The 20,404-nt window shown below is 41.7% G+C and overlaps 1 protein-coding gene across 1 annotated transcript; it reads right to left on the reverse strand.

Moving 5' to 3' along the window:
- Positions 1 to 3,164: 3,164 nt before the first annotated feature.
- On the reverse strand, positions 3,165 to 19,987 carry C1QTNF12 (C1q and TNF related 12). The gene is made up of 8 exons (XM_053452078.1): positions 19,595 to 19,987; positions 12,088 to 12,207; positions 10,881 to 11,001; positions 10,342 to 10,526; positions 9,835 to 9,943; positions 9,639 to 9,729; positions 5,617 to 5,695; positions 3,165 to 3,714 (listed from the first exon to the last, which is right to left on the reverse strand). Exons 1-8 carry the CDS (start codon positions 19,763 to 19,765, stop codon positions 3,616 to 3,618), a joined length of 975 nt encoding a protein of 324 aa, XP_053308053.1. The 5' UTR covers positions 19,766 to 19,987; the 3' UTR covers positions 3,165 to 3,615.
- Positions 19,988 to 20,404: the final 417 nt, after the last annotated feature.

Raw genomic sequence — 20,404 nt, forward strand, 5'->3', positions numbered from 1 at the left:
AAATTGCTAATACATTTCTGGTGTTTAACGCCCTGTCATCACTGGTCTCCGAGAGGTCCCCCGTCCCTCGACCCCCAAGCGCCAGACCTTGATTAATAGATTTTCCTATTTATAAAAGTAAAATCATTTTCTAAGCACCAGTAGAACATCTATGAATGCCAGGAGGTAGCGCAAGTCATCTGATATAAATACCCCTGGTGTCTGTCTGCTTGGAGACACCAACGCTATTTACTCAACCTAAAAACAAAATTTAAGGTCAGTGAAGAGTGGCTCTGTCTTCTCTGCACTGCTGGCCCTTAATGCAAGAGGACAGAACCTTCTTACAGGTTGATGGTTGGCAGGTCTGCCTTGTATACGGAATAAAATCTAGAGTCGCCCTAAAAAATGCCATCTTGACTGTTTTCCCGTTAAAACTGATTAGCATAGACTCTATGCACCTGTGATGTATTTAAGGCTAACAAAACACAATCGCCCCTTGGCTCTCAACATACAACGTCCTAACATTTGGGGGGGGGGGAAGGAAAGAGCGTTATAACTCGACTGAGCCAGAGGCAAGTACCATTTTTCATTGAGTTAGACCAACAAATTGCCCGGTTATCTGGTTATCAGACGCCGATACCTGATTTTGTCCTCCCTGTGCAGGTGATGGTGAGCAGCGGTTATCTCTCCTAATTTTGGGAACGGAGCCCTGGCCATCATCCAGAGCCTAAAATTCTTGCTTTATTACCATTTGTTGCGGAGTTAAACATAAACTCATTATTTAATTTATTGAGCAAACTAGGTTTCTGTCAATGGCGACCAATATTACTGTATACAGCGCTGGGGGGTATATTACTGTATACAGCGCTGGGGGTTATATTACTGTATACAGCGCTGGGGGTTATATTACTGTATACAGCGCTGGGGGGGTTATATTACTGTATACAGCGCTGGGGGTTATATTACTGTATACAGCGCTGGGGGGTATATTACTGTATACAGTACTGGGGGTTATTACTGTATACAGCGCTGGGGTTATATTACTGTATACAGCGCTGGGGGTTATATTACTGTATACAGCGCTGGGGGTTATATTACTGTATACAGCGCTGGGGGTTATATTACTGTATACAGTGCTGGGGGTTATATTACTGTATACAGCGCTGGGGGTTATATTACTGTATACAGTGCTGGGGGTTATATTACTGTATACAGCGCTGGGGGGTATATTACTGTATACAGTACTGGGGGTTATTACTGTATACAGCGCTGGTGTTATATTACTGTATACAGCGCTGGGGTTATATTACTGTATACAGCGCTGGGGGTTATATTACTGTATACAGTGCTGGGGGTATATTACTGTAGACAGCGCTGGGGGTTATTACTGTATACAGCGCCGGGGGTTATATTACTGTATACAGCGCTGGGGGGTTATATTACTGTATACAGCACTGGGGGTTATATTACTGTATACAGCGCTGGGGGGTTATATTACTGTATACAGCGCTGGGGGTTATATTACTGTATACAGCGCCAGGGGTTATATTACTGTATACAGCGCTGGGGGTTAAACCCTGTAAATATCTTTTCTCCTTCATCTGAGTTTTTACAGAAATCATCGAAATACTGTAGTTGTCCAAAATGGAATGCAGATGAAAGGCAGTTAAACTAAAAAAAGGAAACAAAAGGTTTCTATTTGAAAAAAAAAAGTAATTACTGTAACCAAATTCTGGACATGTTGCCATTTATGGCTAACCCCGTACTGCATTACAAATAACACACCTCAGTCTGCAGAAATGTTATCGCGGCTGAATGCGGAGACACAGTGTATATATATGTATATATATATATATATATATATAATCTATTTAACCCCTTTTAGGATTTGGGTGTTACTGTCGCTAATAAATATATAATATTTATATTAAATCAGAATCACTTATATATTTCCATTGCCAGCTTGTATGGAAGTTCTTAAGCGTAATTTGCATAATTGTCTGTGTTTACTTATCCTCGAGTTAGGTTAGTAGGAGCTGGACCTGAAAATGAATTTTTACTAGAAAGATGTTGGCAAACGCCTCTCTCTCTTCCAAAAAACTGTCCATATATGTTCAAAATCTTCCCATCTCCTGGCGTAAGCCGATACGTAGACTGTTACAGTCTAAAATGTGTTTAGAAATGAGGTTGGTGAGTTTATTTCCTAAATTAAGACTAAAACATCTTAAAATTTCCCAGGATGAAAATTGAAACTATAAAAAAAGACACAAAAACAATATTTTATGTAGCTTTTGAAACAAAACTCTTTGATTATTAGGACCCCAACAAGCAGAGGTGCTAATGGTGGATTGAAAAACAGAATGCTAGAGGAAGTAGGAGGAGCATAAACAGGAAGTTGAACGTCTAAACATTTACAAAAGTCAGTCCTTATAAGGGCATTGAGGTTGAGTTCAATACCCACCGACCCGTCCACAATACATGTCGGCCATGAATGTTTTTCTGCTCTGATGACCACGGCCCTTATTAATATGCGAAAGGTGATTTATGGACAATGAAATAGAAATTAGAAACAACAGTAAACACTTTATTGTTACTATTTTTATGTGTTTCAACATAATCTATTTAATCAAACACACAAGTCCCACATTTTCCACTTAAATTTTATAAGATAATTTTGTAGCTATTTGTGTAATGAGTACTGGCTACTATTGAGTCAAACTGTACCACGAACAATAACCGCCCCGATAGTAGAAGAGATGTGAGCTGTAAGTCTAAAGATATCATGGGAATTGTAGTTCTGTGACAGCCGGAAATCTTCACCGTTGGGAATCACTGGTGTCAAAAAGGGAAAAGCAAGTTGAAAGGATCACATCTTTTTTTGCAAGGCGTACCATCAAACCTAATGAATGCATAAACCCAAGACTCTTTCACCGTGCTGGAGGAATGTGGAAACACTGTTTATTTAACATATAGCCATTTTATGCATGACTTTTATAAGATAAAAATAAAAGGACAAAGGCTGGTAACCAAGAGAGTTTACAATCAATGGAGGAAAAATGTCCGTTAGAGAACTCAGCAGTAATGCGTGTCTCCGTCCCGTGACAACGTGGCGTCCTTCAGTGGCCATTGGGCAGACACGCCGGGCTCCGCGTGTATTCTGTCCCCACTTATAGATAGAGCCCGACATAGGTGGCACGCTAAGGCACTGATACAGTCTTTCAAATTAAGACATAATAAGCTGTCCAAGAGTTCCTCAGTCTTGTTCCTTCTTCTCAAATCATGGACTTTAATTAAGGTATAGGATAAGGGCACTTCATCCCAGGCATTAGAATTTCTTTACATTGTCTCTCATATAGATATTAAAATATCATAATTAACGGGGAACGGCAATTCATTGCTTAATAATACAATTAAAATGCATCTCAGGCCTCTGGCAGTCCGTGGCTTACAAGCGGCAGAGACAGTAGCAGGAAAGGCATCTGCGTTGGGTCTTTCCACGTGGTCACGTCAGCAAGCGGGTCAGAAAAACAGCAGATCCTAGAAGATGAACAACACGGCAAGCGTCTTCCACCCAAAGGCAGGTCCGCTAAACGGTGTTCTAGAGGAGACAGTATCTCGTCCTCTCCAGAGGCTCGGTTAAATTCCCATTAGAATTCCCATGAAGTCCGACCCATTCTGAACCATGATGGGAGCCCCGGCGCTGTTATCCACAAATATAGATGTGTATTGTCCAGACTGAAACAGAAAGAGGAAAAAAAAATCTTTGGATTATAAAGAGATAAACCCTCGGTTTATGAAATCACTCATTGCACGCACCTCCCGTGTATTGAATGAACACGTCTGAAATGGTATTTGCATATGGCGTACGCACACGGTTCATTGCTTTCATAAACTGTCGCTACAATAACATTTCCCGGTGCAATATTCTTGGAACTGAGGCTTAAGAAGCAAATCAAAACCCATCAGGGCTATTTTAAAAGCTGCTCATCGACAAGAAAAATGCCGCGGCAGAAGCAAGAAAAACGACGCGCGTTCAGTCCAAATACAATAATAGTAATTTTTAGCTGTCTCACCGAGACAGCTGCTAATGTTCCAGAAAAGTAACCGAGGAAAGCAAAGCTTTATGGGCTTTAATGATTCCAAGATTTTCAATGAAAAGAGAAAAAAAAAAAAAAAAAATGGTTTGAAACAGACACTGGTGGAATCATCTCGTTCGATCTCGTGTACAGAGTTCTGCCAATAACGAAATACCCCCACTGGGGTGGGTTCTGGGAAAATGTCGTTCAAGATAAAGTTAAAATAACGGAAGAGAACAGAAATATTTTAAATGATATTCCATGCACAATAAAAATATTTCATATTTCAGTAAAAAAAAAATAGAATGTTTCGGGAAAAACTAAAAATCAAAACGTTTAGAAGAATAGAATGCCAGGGAGTAGGTGAGATCGACCTCAGGCCCAGGTCAGATGTGCTCAACGCATTTGAAAATAGCTATAATTTCCAAAAAGCTATTATTAGATATCATGCAATGATCATATTCATCAAAACTACCTTTTTTTTCTTTTTGTTTTTCAATTAATGTAAACAACACGGAGAATTTTTTAATTGAACATAAGGAACTTTATGGCCTTAGATTTGATTTAACTTCCATTAATGTTCTCTCCCTTCTCCTCCCCCGAACCTTTACAAGGCTGCCTGAACCAATCAACAACAATCAGCAACTTCACAATGGGAGAGACATAACTTTATGGGGAGGAATAATCATGCAGATCCCTAGAACGGGAAGTTAGGATGACTGCTCTTGTGATGATATACACACAAAAGGTGGGTTTCTGACACAAACACATATATTACTGACCTGTCGAAAAAGTGGCAGGTCTACCTTGAAGCTGTAGCCAGCAACATTTCTTTTGACGGCACCCAGTAAAATTACGAGCTTGTGTTAAAAGGGCCCATTGATGAATTACAACCAGGGCCGGCCCGACAATGGAGCCGAGTGGGGCAACTGCTCCAGGCGGCACTTTTGAAGGGGCGGCACTTCGCCGCCCCAAGCCCCTTTTTTTTTTTCATTAAAGCGAAAGAGAGAGAAAGGGGCGCCGAGTGGTTTTCGCTTACCAAGCTGTCAGTACCCACTCGGCGCCCCTCTCCTCTGCGGCGAGTCTCCCTGTTCGGTCTCGGTGCCGGCTTGTAATGCTGAGTGCCGGAAGATTTCCGGCGCTCAGCATTACAAGCCGGCACCGAGACCGAACAGGGAGTCTCGCCGCAGGAGCGCTGAAAGGTAAGTACGGGGGGGTAGATAATATGGGGGGGGCGGCAGGGACAGAGGGAGAGGAAGGGTAGATAAGGGGGGGGGCGCATTTTAAAATTCGCCCCAGGCGGCATTTTGCCTTGGGCCGGCCCTGATTACAACAGCCAAGCGGGATAGGATGCGGGGATTATTTAGTCTGTTACTTGGCTACCATACTGTTGGGAGTGTTAATCAGTAATAATAAAAAAAAAAATTTAAATCAGAAAAACAATCTAATGTTTCTACCCAAACAGATAAATCTGGCATCTCAGTTGCTGATTTTTATAAATTAATTCTAGAATTATCTTTGTTGGGAAACAAATAAATGACTAAAATATTCTGCAACGTACCTGCAACTGTAACAAGCCTTGGACATGGACGGTGAATATTTTGCTGTTACTTTCCAAGCCAGCAATGACTTCCAGGGACCTATAAAAAATATAAAACACAAAAGGTCACAGCGGAACTCTTGTCCTTGGAGCTTTCAATGGAAGGCATACAAAATGGTGCACTGTCGTACAGATTTTCACCGATGAAAGAGTTAATTCTAATCATTTCACATCATTCACTATAAGCTCCCTGGGGCTTTTAAAACGACGTTCATCGCACAGCCAGCATGCTAGCAGCGTGCAACGTTCTGTGCCAGGGGAGAGCCAGCCCTGACTTGAATCCTTCCACCTCGGATTCTTTGCTGATGATGACACGGTGACCACTCAACCCCTGCTGCCTATCAACTGTGAAACTCAAAGAAGATGGAGATCAGCACGATGATAGCTACAAGAGGAGTAATGATGTCATTAAAGAATGCAGTCCTGCAGAAATACACTCACCACGTGCGAAACACATCCATGTAAATTCCAGAGATAGGATACCTTCGATAAGAAACATGTCCTCTTTGACATGTATAAACTCATGCGCGTGTGGGGTATCGCCGGATTCTTACACAGGTTATGTAATCAGAAAACCAAATATAGCTACAATGAAACGATGGAACATTCCATCTTTAACACTCTCGACTAACATGTATCATGCGCTGTGAAGTTCTTTATCGTTTATCGTTTTTGATGGTGCTGAGTGAGACCTTCAGGCCCTGCTAACGTTTTATCCCAATAATATATATATATATTATAATATAATATTATAAAACTTTTAAATGGCGAAGGGGTAGAACCACCTTTTCTCTTTGGTTCTCAAACCCATTGTCCGATGCCACCAGCAGCCCAAGATTCATGGGAAACTTTTTATGGGAATATCTGGACCATTCATGGTCATTGACGTCTAGTATTAAGGCTTTACTTCATTTTCAACATTAAAAAGATAGCAAGGTTCTACTCTGACTTTAATTATCTGGTGTGAGTGGAGTTTGGAGAAGTTAGTGGTTGTTTTAAAGGCTTCTCATCCGAAGAAATATCTTTTTACCAAAGATTAAAGGTCGCACACAGTTTGCAAACATCAGACTTGATGGGTCCAATGGTTTGAATTCTACGTGTCTTTCACGTTATAAATAAACTACAAATAGGCCATTCACTGAAAAGTTTTTACATGTATGTTGAATGTTCCAGTCCATGACCAAGCCAGTCTTGTATATCAGGCGTAATTTGAAATATTGCCGTCCTGTCCATAAAAGAAACCGGATTTTCAGCCTGGGATGACCCTGCTATAAATAACCGACTCTGTTCCTATAGTAACCATTTGTGTCTCTAATATATCAGAACCATCTTAATGATGTCATAGGTTTTTTTTGCTCTCGGTTTATATAGTGCTCTGCTTTTCATTACCCATACAGTAGAGATGTTGATAAGACTTTGTTTGACTCATAGCGCGGCGCTCTTTCAAGGAGTCAAAATACCGCAGATTGCTGCCAAGATCCCGGCCTCCTGCCGGGGACATTCATTGTGAACGACACGGATCCTATGACAGTAGTTTTAAATCATTACATTCTTTGGTAGGCGTTCCAATCACACTTCCACGTTCCGACCGCGTTACAAAGAATAATATCATTCTTCCATAGCACTGGATAACATCAGGTGGAGAAAAACAAGGTATCCTGTGACTCTCTGCTTACTTTCTGATATCCCCGTGGATTCCCCTCCTATTTGTTCTCTTAAAGCTGAAATTCCAGACCCGCGAGCCCTGCTGCCTGTATACGTCATATCAGCACAATAGGCAGAGAATATGGGACATAGGACTTCAGTTATGTTAGTTTATAAGAAGACCTCCTCAAATGTAGCTTGCGTGTAACTGAGAAGCATCCTAGATGTTGGCTTTTAAGGACCAGCGTCGTTGGCAAATGGTTAACAATCAACAATTAACAATCAAGCCAACAATATTCTTTCTAAGCCATTTTTACATTTTCATGGAATCTCAGCTATGGAAGGCAAACCCATAAAGCTCCTGGAATCAGTCATCTTTACGAGTATAATAAGATCGCTGATGGGCAATTATTTTATTTATAATTATTACTTTGCACTTAATGGCCCTGAAGAACATTGTATTGCCTCATAATTAAATGGATATTTATGATTAAATAAATAAATAAATAAATAAATAAATAAAGCACTGAATAATGGCAAATTTGGCAAATTAAGATAATGGGACCAATGAAGGCTGGTTTGGCTTGGGTTATCATGATCATCATCATCCCAAAAAGTCCACTAATGTTACTCGGGATAACAGAGACGTACAGCAAGTGACCAAGACTCTGCGCATGCTCTGGCTTTCAGGGCGTAAAAAAAATAACATGTCCTACCACCACTAATGAAGGGAGATTTGGAACGAGAGGTGGAAGGTCAAAGAGCGGCCACGCCAAAAGTCACCAATTTTAGGGGAAAATTTTGTTTTTAAGAATCCAAGTTTCATGTTCTTTGTCTAGTTGAACTAAATCTTGAAACCAGAACCAGACTGGTCATCTAGAACACTGGGCCAATGGCCAATGGTCCGCTGGCCAAGAGCGCCCAATGCTCACCCAATCTACCCCTCAAGTGGCAGATCGGGTACCGCACTGTACGGCCAACCAGCTGATGGCACCACTTATCCAGCAGGTGGCCGCACTAACGTCATTTGGTGGTCTCTTGCTTTAACGCGCCACCTAGTCAACCTCAGTCAACCACAGTCAGCCCATGGGACATCAGCGTGTCGGGTCAACTCATGCAAACCCAATCCAACCAGTATATCTATCCAAATAATGTATCCCATTCTTTACCAACAGACAGCGAAGGTTTATTTAATTCACCAAGGTTCTTAGGAATTGTAAAGCTCTTGAGACTCAGTATCACTATGTTCCTTCAGAACAATAAAAAAAAAAAAAAGTTTACTGGAAACCGATGCAGCGAGCAACTTGTGCTGGGAAATATTCGGTGCCAGAGCTGGTGGGCAGAGTTGTACGTGAATGGAACATTTTTAACGCATGAGATAAGACTGACGACAGCGAGACTCTCGCTACTAGGGCAAAAACCTGATTCCGTCTCGGCGTACCTGCCAAGGAACACGAGGAGGGGCAAAGCCTGGGGGGGTAATCTTGGGAAGGTAAGCACAAGGATACGTTGAAAAGACATTTGGCACTTGCTATTGTTTTTCACATTTTTTTGCTCTTCCTGTAAATTCACTGTTATAATTATTTTAAATGTAAAAAAAATGTAAAAAAGCAAAAAAAAAAAAAACGAAAAAATAGCTACTTACAATAGCCATTAACCGCTTGACTGCCAAGCGGGAACGCAGAGAACTTATCCAGATGTCAATGCACATTTTTAGCCCGAGCTCAAACGCTATAATTGAGCCTCTTGTACGGAAATCGGTGTATTTTCATAAAAATGTCAGTCTTTGTTCCAAATTTTCTGTAAAAACACTTTTGTACCAAAAAGCAACTGTTGGGATCTTCCCAGGATAGCATTTTTTGGGCAGTGTAGATGGCCCAGGACTTTATGAGTTTAAAATACAGTGGAATTACTTTTTTTTACAATAGTGACAAAAAACCCCACAATTTAGCGAGTATGTATGTGCGGTAAACCTAAATATAAAGGATCTGTTGCTTATAAAAAATGTATAATAATTATTAGAATGTAAGAACATTAGAGTAAGTCCACGTGGTGTAATAATGCATTTTTAAATAGTTTTTAAGTCATTTTTAAAAAGTTAAGGTTATTTTTTTGAGAAAAACACAGAAAAGACATCTTGCCCCCTCGTCCTGATTCCTCCACCAGTTATAACCCCAGTAGTAGATGGGACAAGCTCATGATGTATTTCCGCACCTCTTAATAGTAGCACCTGTCTGCATTTTGGGAACTAAAGAAGGATATATCTCTTTTGGCAACAAATAAAGTGCCGGGATTGTTGTTACATGACGACGGAACCTTGGTGACATGTGGCGACTCACGTGTATCTGTGACACAGGGACTCGATGCATATCAGGACTCGCACGTTGTCTCGAGGACGCAGCTGGCCCTTGCTTTTCATCTCACTATGGTCTGCAAGAAAAAAGGGAGAAACAAGTAAAGTACGAGCCCTCGTAGAATTAAATTATAAATATGAAGCCGGGATAAATAGACCAGGTGGAGATTTCTATCACTCACCTATGTGAACGTGAGCGGAAAACTGATAAATCCCAGGAATGGAAGCCGTGAAGCGTCCGGTCGCCAGATTCAGCCCAGAACCTCTTAAGAAAGAGCCTTTGGATGCCGGCTGGATTTGAAAAAGAACAGAATTAGACATTTAATGTTTTTTTGTTGATGATGATGACTCAATGACGTTCTATACATTCTTCAACTAACTGTTATACTTCCACTGGAAGGCTGTAAGTACGACAACTTCTGTAGAGTACTGATACTTTATTACATTGTCCTTGTCCTTGGCTATTTCTTTGACACCTTAGCTAGGACAGCACTTGAGTTCTTATTACAGAATAGGTGGTAGGTTATCTAACGCCTTCAATTATCAGTCATGATGTAGTTAGGAAAGACAGAACAAAGTCATTGGGTTTTCCAGCAAACTATTCATCGAGGAAAACCTAGAAAACATGTTTTGAATCTAGAATAATCATCCCTTTTTTCGCGTTAGGTCATGTCTTCCTTTTTTCTCACCGTCTGGAAGTTCTGAAGTTCCACCAAAGTCTTCTTGTCCACCATGACTGGACCCTTCAGTCTGCAATGAAACGCCTCATCCACCCGTTTGTACGGAGAGAGGTCCTCGATGGGTAGTACTATGGGTGGGATATCACTGGGGGGCTCTGGAAGGTCCCCAGACATTAAACGACGCTCTGTAGCCTCTGTGGGGAAAATATAGCAGTTATGCCTGACCCTGGTGTATCATAGGGCAGCTTGCAAACAAAGTATCTTTGTGGATGTTGAAGATCTGATTCGAACACTTTGTAACCAATGGGAGACAGACGTTGTAGAGATTGCATCTCCCATTGGCTGCTCACCACTACAATTAAAACAAGTTAAAATGACATTCCCGATGCCAGTGCGCAATCAAAACCTGGTTTAGTGAAACTATTATCATTGGAGAAATGTGATCTACTTATGGAAGCCGTAAAAAAATGGTAATAAGACTATAATGTATAACATTATCGGTTTAGCACAGGCTACCTATGTCACGGCGCCATGGCCGCTGAACATACCTTTCAACATTTGTTTGAACTCTTGCAGCAAGACTTCATGGGTAACCTCAGCTCCTGGCATTCCAGGGGGTCCTGGGGGCCCTTGAGGGCCCGGTGGGCCTGGAAGCCCCAAGGGGCCACGCTGAGAAGCAACAAAGATAGTAAGATAATCAGATACAATCAGACGTAGTGGAGAGTCTGAATAACATACATTAGGCGTCTGTGAACAGTCAAGCCCAAGGGCATGATTTACAGCGGAGTGATGAAAAGATAAAGCCTGATCAGTCACAATAACGAGACAATGACAGCTCGGTGAGCAGTGACAGCCCATACACATCCCGATTATACTGACAGCCACAGAGACCAATGACCCGCGTTACCCTAAAAGACGGGCAGACAGTCTATACCCATCACTCCCAGCCAGCCCACACCAGCATGGGAAATTGCTAGGTAGCTAAGAAAAAATGGTTGCTCTTAAAGAGTTAAACAATTTGAAAAGCAGGAGTTTGCCGTCCCAGAATATTATAGTTATGGAATATGGAGCATTAATAATGCAGGAAGATAATCATGGAAAAAAAACTTTTTTTCTGCAAAATAAATAACTATACTGGAAAAAATATTTTTCTGCAAAATAAAAAATAATTACTGGGAAAAAAATCTGCAAAATAAAAACAGAGTACTTGGGCAAAATTATTTTTTGCAAAATAAAAATAAATTACTGGGAAAAATATTTTTCTGCAAAAAAATTGAATTACTATACTCAAGAATGATTCTAGGGCAGTGGCATGGATCACCATGACCAGTTATACGAATCCATAATTTGTAGCTTAAATACAATGTTTAAAAGTCTCCACTTTTTATCATATATATATATATATTATTTTATATATATAATATTATATATATATATATATTTATAATATATTATATATCTTCTTATGTCATTTCGCTTGGGGACCAAACTGCTGTCCAAAGATTTGGCGACTTTAACAGCGGAACGCGGTAAAAGAGATAATGCCCACCATACACTGCTCCCATTAATAATAATAACACATAATTCTAAGACCACTATTAATAAAATGTTTAAGACCGCTCCCCGTCATTCTATAAAATATCTAATATTCCAATAAGATTGAGGGCCGCCGACCTAGATCGCACTCCAGTTCCATCAATCATAGATAGATAATATAACGTTATGGTGGATTGGTAGATCATATTTTCCACTTACTAATTTTTTGTCCTTCCCTTTGCATTTCTTTTTGGCGTTCGCCCCTTCTTCGGTCCGGTGTATAAACCTGATCCAGGTTTTACGAGGATCTGTAATTTCCGGATCGGGAGTCTCAGAGATCTGTAACGGGGGGAAGAACAAGCGATGTGATTGCTTTCCTTCAACAATCTTCCCAACGGTGATCAAAGAACCCTTAAAACACAATGAATACATTAACAGTGTCTAAAATAAGAAAAAAAGATACTTGGAAGCTTTAAGGCTTAAGAGGGTTCCAAAGAAGACGACGGAGGACAAACTGGGGACCAACACAGCTGGTTACCTTATTATAGGTGCTCTGGCCAAGGTGATTGACGCTCTTCTCCCATCCTACCCATAACCAGAAAACAAAGCCTGTGGTATTTAGGGGTATCTGGGGTGTCTACAATAAATCTCTTTGCTGTCTTTGAAGAGGACAAAAGAAGGCTAGAGCTGTCCCATCTTTAAAAAATGCAATTGCTTCATATATAACCCAAATTCACAGGTTTGTGTAGATACTTCTTCTCTTCATCTTCCAATGGAGGGCTCGTGGATCGCAGGGTCCTAAGCAGTTGCTTATAGGTCAACGCAAGACCCCATTTCCTATCAAACCCCATTGTACAGCGCTACGGAATTTGATGGCGCTATATAAAACAATAAATACCACCAACCTATGTCCTAACACATATGGGGCTTAGACCCCGGGTCACCACGCCATCAACATATCGCCTGCAAGCGGAACTAACTATGATCCACTTGGTTACAAATATACGATCCTAATATTCCTATAATAATATATATATTATTACATATGTTATATATGTATATGTAATAGTATATGTATATGTAATAGTATATGTATATGTAATAGTATATGTAGATCATTCTATGCACTGTTGAATCTGGCTGTGTTGTAGTGTGTTAGAATATTTATATATATATATATCATTAAGAGGTTAAATAATATGACTCTGGAAAGTCTGCCTGGAACTCTTGGCAGAACGCTCAAGATGTATTTGTATATTTATTAAAGTTGAAAGTATGAAAAGTTAAAAATACATGTTCCATTTAGCCGATTCATTAGCTCCCCTTCCACCTGACTTCCGTGATCCAAGAGATGCTTGCCTGTCCAATTTGCTTTCCTTAACATCGCGCGACACTCGAGACCTGCCAAGGTGGTAGACGGAGCGAGGGAAGTTATCTGAGGTCCAAGGAGAAATGAAGTGTCTGAAATTAAAATCATGAATTTGGTCTTGGATGTAAAAAAAAAAAAAAATCCAAAAAAAACTGTTAATGAAAACAGACCCAGAAAGGAAATACTTGAACAGTCCGGGGTTTTTTTATAGAGAGGAGATGGCTGGAGAATGGAGCGTTACCTAGCCCCAGAGCTGCGGGAATAATCCTAAAACACTCTTTTTTTTAGATTCTAATTAAGAGAATATCTTCTGAAATGGGGTGTAGATGCTTTCGGAACCTTAAAAAAATTATCAAACACAAGGTTGGTGTTGAATTTAATACAATGGGAGACCCCATACGTGAAGCATTCATATAAAAAATCCAACTGGCCCAGAAGAGGTGGTCATTATCTGATTGGCCCAGAGAAGGCACCCATCTGACCATTTTAGAAGATCTGATTAGAATCTGATTGGCCCAGGAGAAGGTTCACATCTCACCTTTGCAGAAGAGGTGGTCATTATCTGATTGGCCCCGGGAAAGGCACCCATCTGGCTGGCATTGAAGATGAATTCATAATCTGATTGGCCCAGAAAAGGCGCTTATCTGACGCGTGCAGAAGAGACCGCCATTATCTTATTGGCCAAGGAAAGATGCTGATATGACCATTATGGAAGAGAAGCTCGTTATCTGGCTAGCCCAGAGAAGGCGCAAGTCCAGAAGAGGTGGTCACTAGATTATTGGCCCATGAACATCGTCCATCTGACCACCTTAGAAGAAGTTGTCTCATTGGCCCAGGAAAAGTTGATTATATGGACCAGAAGAGGAACTTATCATCTGATTGGCCCAGGACAGATGCCTATTTGACCAGAAGAGGTAGTCAAGGAAGCTGCTCCTCTGACCACCCAAGAAGAGCAGCTCATTGTTGCCCCTGTCCAGAAGAGGAGTATGAGTGGCCCTGGAGAGGTTAAAGCGTTGGGAGGTTAGCAGTCTCGGGTTTCTGCCGGAGTGTGCTTTCGCCATTAGTAAATCGAGGGTGTGGTATGGAATTTGTCGGCCACACTTCAAACAGGAAGCAATAAAACGCTGCAACGAGGATAATGGTTCTTGGGCAAGACGTCTATGCTTGTAAAATCTCTATTTTATTTCTAATAATGAAGAAATGAACAATAATTTCTTCTAAGTAAAGCAATAAAAGATAGAAGGGCCAAGACCAGGCTTACGCAACTCATGTAATAAGGATCTTTTGTTTCGTCTGCACCTTGCAGGTCTGGGACTGCCTCCCCATCTCCCCAATATTTATGTTTCAATCACTGGTATGAAGATTTAACACTTTAACTAAATGCAACATCGGCGACATCATTCCAAGGACTGCTGGATGCTCAAATTCTTCATTAAGAATAATAACTGATCATTTAGGATTTTGCCTCATTCATCATTTTTCAGGGGATGCTCAATAGTCATGTGACACAATGGCCAGCTCCTATAGGTCGGTGTCGTACAAACTGGAAAAAAAAACACCATAAAGGTTTCAGTGATTACTTCGCTATAAACGTAACAGCGCCTCTAAAATGGAACCGCCATACAGCGCTGGGGGTTATATTACTGTATACAGCGCTGGGGGTTATATTACTGTATACAGTGCTGGGGGGTTATATTACTGTATACAGCGCTGGGGGTTATATTACTGTATACAGCGCTGGGGGTTATATTACTGTATACAGTGCTGGGGGGTTATATTACTGTATACAGTGCTGGGGGTTATATTACTGTATACCGCGCTGGGGGGTTATATTACTGTATACAGCGCTGGGGTTATATTATTGTATACAGTGCTGGGGGTTATATTACTGTACAGCGCTGGGGGAGTTATATTACTGTATACAGCGCTGGGGGGTTATATTACTGTATACAGTGCTGGGGTTATATTACTGTATACAGCGCTGGGGGTTATATTACTGTATACAGCGCTGGGGGTTATATTACTGTATACAGTGCTGGGGGGTTATATTACTGTATACAGCGCTGGGGGTTATATTACTGTATACAGCGCTGGGGGGTTATATTACTGTATACAGCGCTGGGGGTTATATTACTGTATACAGTGCTGGGGGTTATATTACTGTATACAGCGCTGGGGGTTATATTACTGTATACAGCACTGGGGGTTATATTACTGTATACAGCGCTGGGGGTTATATTACTGTATACAGCGCTGGGGGTTATATTACTGTATACAGCGCTGAGGGTTATATTACTGTATACAGCGCTGGGGGTTATATTACTGTATACAGCGCTGGGGGTTATATTACTGTATACAGCGCTGGGGGGGTTAGATTACTGTATACAGCGCTGGGGGGTTATATTACTGTATACAGCGCTGGGGGTTATATTACTGTATACAGCGCTGGGGGTTATATTACTGTATACAGCGCTGGGGGGTTATATTACTGTATACAGCGCTGGGGGGTTATTACTGTATACAGCGCTGGGGGTTATATTACTGTATACAGTGCTGGGGGTTATATTACTGTATACAGCGCTGGGGGGTTATATTACTGTATACAGCGCTGGGGGGTTATATTACTGTATACAGCGCTGGGGGTTATATTACTGTATACAGCGCTGAGGGTTATATTACTGTATACAGCGCTGGGGGTTATATTACTGTATACAGCGCTGGGGGGTTAGATTACTGTATACAGCGCTGGGGGGTTATATTACTGTATACAGCGCTGGGGGTTATATTACTGTATACAGCGCTGGGGGGTTATTACTGTATACAGTAATTACAGCCATATGAATCTTTTAGAAGGTATGAATTATGTGGTGTCCGGGGCTGATCGGTTGCCGTTGGGAATGACTGCTGGACACGGCTCCCCCGCTCGGTTACTATTTAATTACTACGGAATGCAGGAGCAGCCCCAGGACTTTGTTGGCAGCTCAGAGCCAAGGCATCAAGACAGGGCTGCCAGTTCGGGGGCTGTGCGGCTGCCAGAGCTTCGGGAGATTGAAACTCAGGTTAACTGCAGAGCCGATTAAGAAGGAGGAACCGCGACGTGCGCCCCGAAGTCCCGCACCCGGGGGGTGATGCTGACACAATGACTGAATACGGGTCACCGGGGACACCTCGCATGTGTCAGACCCTCAAAAACATCAATAAGGACCTTTCCTGGAAATCACCGTATTTTCACTCAGTTTATTAATCCCTACAACGCGGCCCCCAGGATTCCCTCTGGGAATTCCAAAAAGAACCTTTTCTTGCTGTCAATCGGCGCGGTTAGCGCTTCTGTGACTCTCTGTAACGAACGCATCAACGTAATTCCCTGCAACATATTCCGGATATCTGCGATGTACCCAAAGGCCCGATGTAACCCTGTAACCTGGATTCTTAAATGCATTTGTATGACGGGGAAGCTCTACAAATCCAATGCTTGTGTTTGTTTGCGACGCTCTAATCCATCCTGCGGGTAAAAACACTATTTTGTAAGATTTGTCTTGATTTGGACAAATCTTCTCGGATTTTGGTGCTAATTGACTGTCTTCTTTCCCACAACGTGTTGATACAAAGTTACAAACAGACCCGCAGACAACAGACCCGCAGACAACAGACCCGCAGCAGGAGCTCCTCTATGGATCGGGGTTCCCTGCCTCCCAACATATAAAGTGTTATAAGGGGCACTTTTGCTTTAGGGGTGGGTTTTAGGCACGGCTGGGGCTTTATGAAGACTTTTCTGTAAGTTTGTGAAGCGCTATTCTGACAGACCTCTATCATCACACCTCATTCTCTTCACACCTATCACACCTCACTCCCTCACACCTATCACACATGACACCTCACTCCCTCACATCTATCACACATGACACCTCACTCCCTCACATCTATCACACATTATACCTTAATGGGCTTACCTAGCAAGTAGTGGATATCAGGACAGGTAAAGTCTATACGGGTAGAGCTGAGATGTCTTACCGTCTGCATCCGGACCGTTTTCTGTGATATACATTTATTCAGTCATTAAGCGCGTGGAGCATTCAAATTTCCAGACAACTTCACTAAAAAGACTAAACATTCTGCAAAAAGGGAACTTCCAAGCGGGTTAAATTATTTAGATTTGGTTTTATATTAAATCAAAGCAGACATTGTTGCAGTTGGACGCCCCTCTGGTACACAAAGGGTTACGATGATCCATTCTGAACGCTGCTGAAAATAAAGAACCCAAACATATGGAGAAATTTTTGTTGCCCTCCAGCAACTGCTAAGATTAGTTTTGTGGTAAAAGCTACTGAATGAACGGGGAGCGTATTTACTGAATGAGGATCCGCAACGATTTGTGTCGCATTATTTCTGTTTCTTCTTAATGGTGGGGGGGGGGTTGAGAGACCAGCACCAAATCTGCCCGCTGCGCTCCGCGACCCCCCCTGGGGAACTTGATGGCCTCTGCTGCCCTCTGAGGAACATAGAAGAGGGGGGGCAATAATCATTCCGTTTAGCCAAATCCTATTGTGTCACCCTCACAAGTCCTATCGTACAATCAATATCCTAAAGTTCACTCCCTTCTCCCCACATTTTCAAAGACTGCCTGAACCAATCAGCAACAATCAGCAAAATAACAACAGGGAAGAGGTAACTTAACGGGGAGGAATAATCATGCAGATCCTGGCTGCTCTCAAGGTATACACATGAGGTTTTTTTATATATATATTGCGTGTTCTAACATGTTAGCGTTATTATTATTGTTATATATTCATTGATATAGCACCATCATATTCCACAGCGATGTACAGTGGGTTTAAATGAAGAAGGTCCCACTGAGATGGGATTATTTAGTGGATAAAACCGTAAAGTGTAGAATAGTGACAGATCTGCTTAATGGCACACCGGGAATCCATAGATACCCTACAATAACTGCAATCAATTTTATATCTTACTGTCTCATCTAAAGACCATTACCAACAGTCAATGATGGTCATTTTTTAAGTAGGGGGGGTAAATCCATTCCCAGCCCTCATATAATGCGGTGCGAGCCACAGCCGACCCGAAACATTCGTTTTATTGTTTATAAACAAAAAAGGAAAATCTCAGCAATTTCAATTTTCAAATTAATAAGAAAAAGACAAATTGCATCTCCCTCTGATAAACTTCCATCGATGGGACGGAGACGAGTCAGAAGTGCTTTCAAACTATTATGAGCAGAGTGTTAGGGAGATAATGTGATATAATATGAAATGTGTGTGTGTATGAATGTAACGCTAAGCCTGCATGGTGTAGTGTGAATCCATTATTGTTGTTTTAAATGATTTGGAACAAAAGTATGGAAACAGTAACAAAGGAGGTAGTCGTTATAAGAGGAAAGACACATAGATTTGTAACATTTTAACTCCTTCATTCATTCATTAGAACATTAGAAGTTATTGTGTTCCTGTCTTACAATTCATCCCATTTTCTGATGAAAATAAGATACGTTGTGACTCCCCATAGAATCCCGGGGCAGCTCGTAGGTGTTTGTTATTCTGCTCAGCCCCACACACTTCCCAAGCACTCATCCATGGGAGGACGTTCCAAGCATCTACTACTCATTCTGTCAAAGCGTTCTTTCACCTTTATGGCTCCATCTTTCCCCTACCAACTTCAAATGAGGCTCGCGTGTTCTCGAACCCCTGCTTTGGTTAGAAGCATTTCTCCCTTAAACCTTATTCAATTCCTTATAGACCCCAAAACTCTACTGAACGGGGGGCCAAGTCACGCAACCTGCGATACTTTGTATAAAAGGTGACACATTCATGACCCATACATCTCATTCCCAAAATAACTCACTGTTTTCACCGGATTTGGGGAAACGTGGGGATTTATAGTTTAAATCAAAGGCATTTTGGTTAAACCTCTTCGTTATACTTGAGGTTTGTAAAATAATCGTAAATTGGATAATAATGAATGATCGTCAGCCAAACACTTCGTTCCACTTTAGAATCTCTGATGGAGGTTACGTGGCTGGCTGTCAGGACTCATGCGGCCGGTATAGGAATCTCTAACATTCTTCGAAACGTATTCATTCATCTTTATTTTGTGTTCTGGAGGCCCCTTTGGTACTAAAGAGGTCGGTGGGAATTTAGGAAGAGGTTTAGGTAATAGAGAGATGGCAGACGGGACCGTACAGGTAATCTGACATTGTTTCCTGGACTTTTAACGAGGAAAGGAACATCAATGAGGGGTACTGTCTGGTAGTAGAGGACTATACCTCCCTCCACACTTGGTATGAGAACGTTGGGTCATCTGCTGATCCTGTAAGAAAAGTTGGATAGATTGGGGAGGACTTACCTTCTCAAAATCATCAAACTCCTCGCTGTTGGACAAAGTGACGTTAAAAGGCTCAGTGAACTGCTGAGACTCCTTTGCCTTCTTGCGTTCTTTCTTAGATGCCAGGACTCGAAAGACCGTAAGTTGCTGGCACAGAACTGTGGCCACCAGGAGCCATATGCAACACCTCATTGTGTCCGGGGGAGAATATATCCTTTAGATCCTTTCGAAAGCCCCAAGCGCTCCTGGAAGATGCTGAACACGGAGGAAACAAGTGGAAGTTGATCCTTGAGTGTAGATAAGAGATTGTCAAGACAAGAGAGGTCAAGAATAAAGCGTAAATCTACTTAATTCCACCGGGTCTTGTTACACATAAGCAGACACGTCGAAAGCAAATTGTCTGCCATTGACTTTGTGAAATGAATTAAAACTCACTGGACTATGCAACCTGTAGGGTCTGAGGCATCAGAGGAGCTTCTCAGCTCACATCTTCCAGCACTCATATCTTCCAGCACTCATATCCATCAGGTCAGCACCTCTCTCCGCGAAGATCATTAAAACTCGGTCCACGTTGATGCGAAGAACGCATTCTAACAATAATTCTGTCCGGTACACAACATCTTTCTTTATGGTAACAAACCGGTTGTATCCAGAGTTGTCCTCCAGTTCCTTGCAGTCTTCACTTACTTTTACAATCTCAGATTCCACTTGATGGCCGCTCCATATTAGAGATCAATATTAATTCAGAAGCCGAAAAACAATGGAATCCCCTCTTTTCTGAATAAAATCTCTGAGCGTGTGATTTGTTCTTTTCTTGGGGGGGGTTCTATG

The sequence above is a fragment of the Spea bombifrons genome, chromosome 12, assembly GCF_027358695.1.
Source record: "Spea bombifrons isolate aSpeBom1 chromosome 12, aSpeBom1.2.pri, whole genome shotgun sequence".
Taxonomy (NCBI): Eukaryota; Metazoa; Chordata; class Amphibia; order Anura; family Pelobatidae; genus Spea; species Spea bombifrons.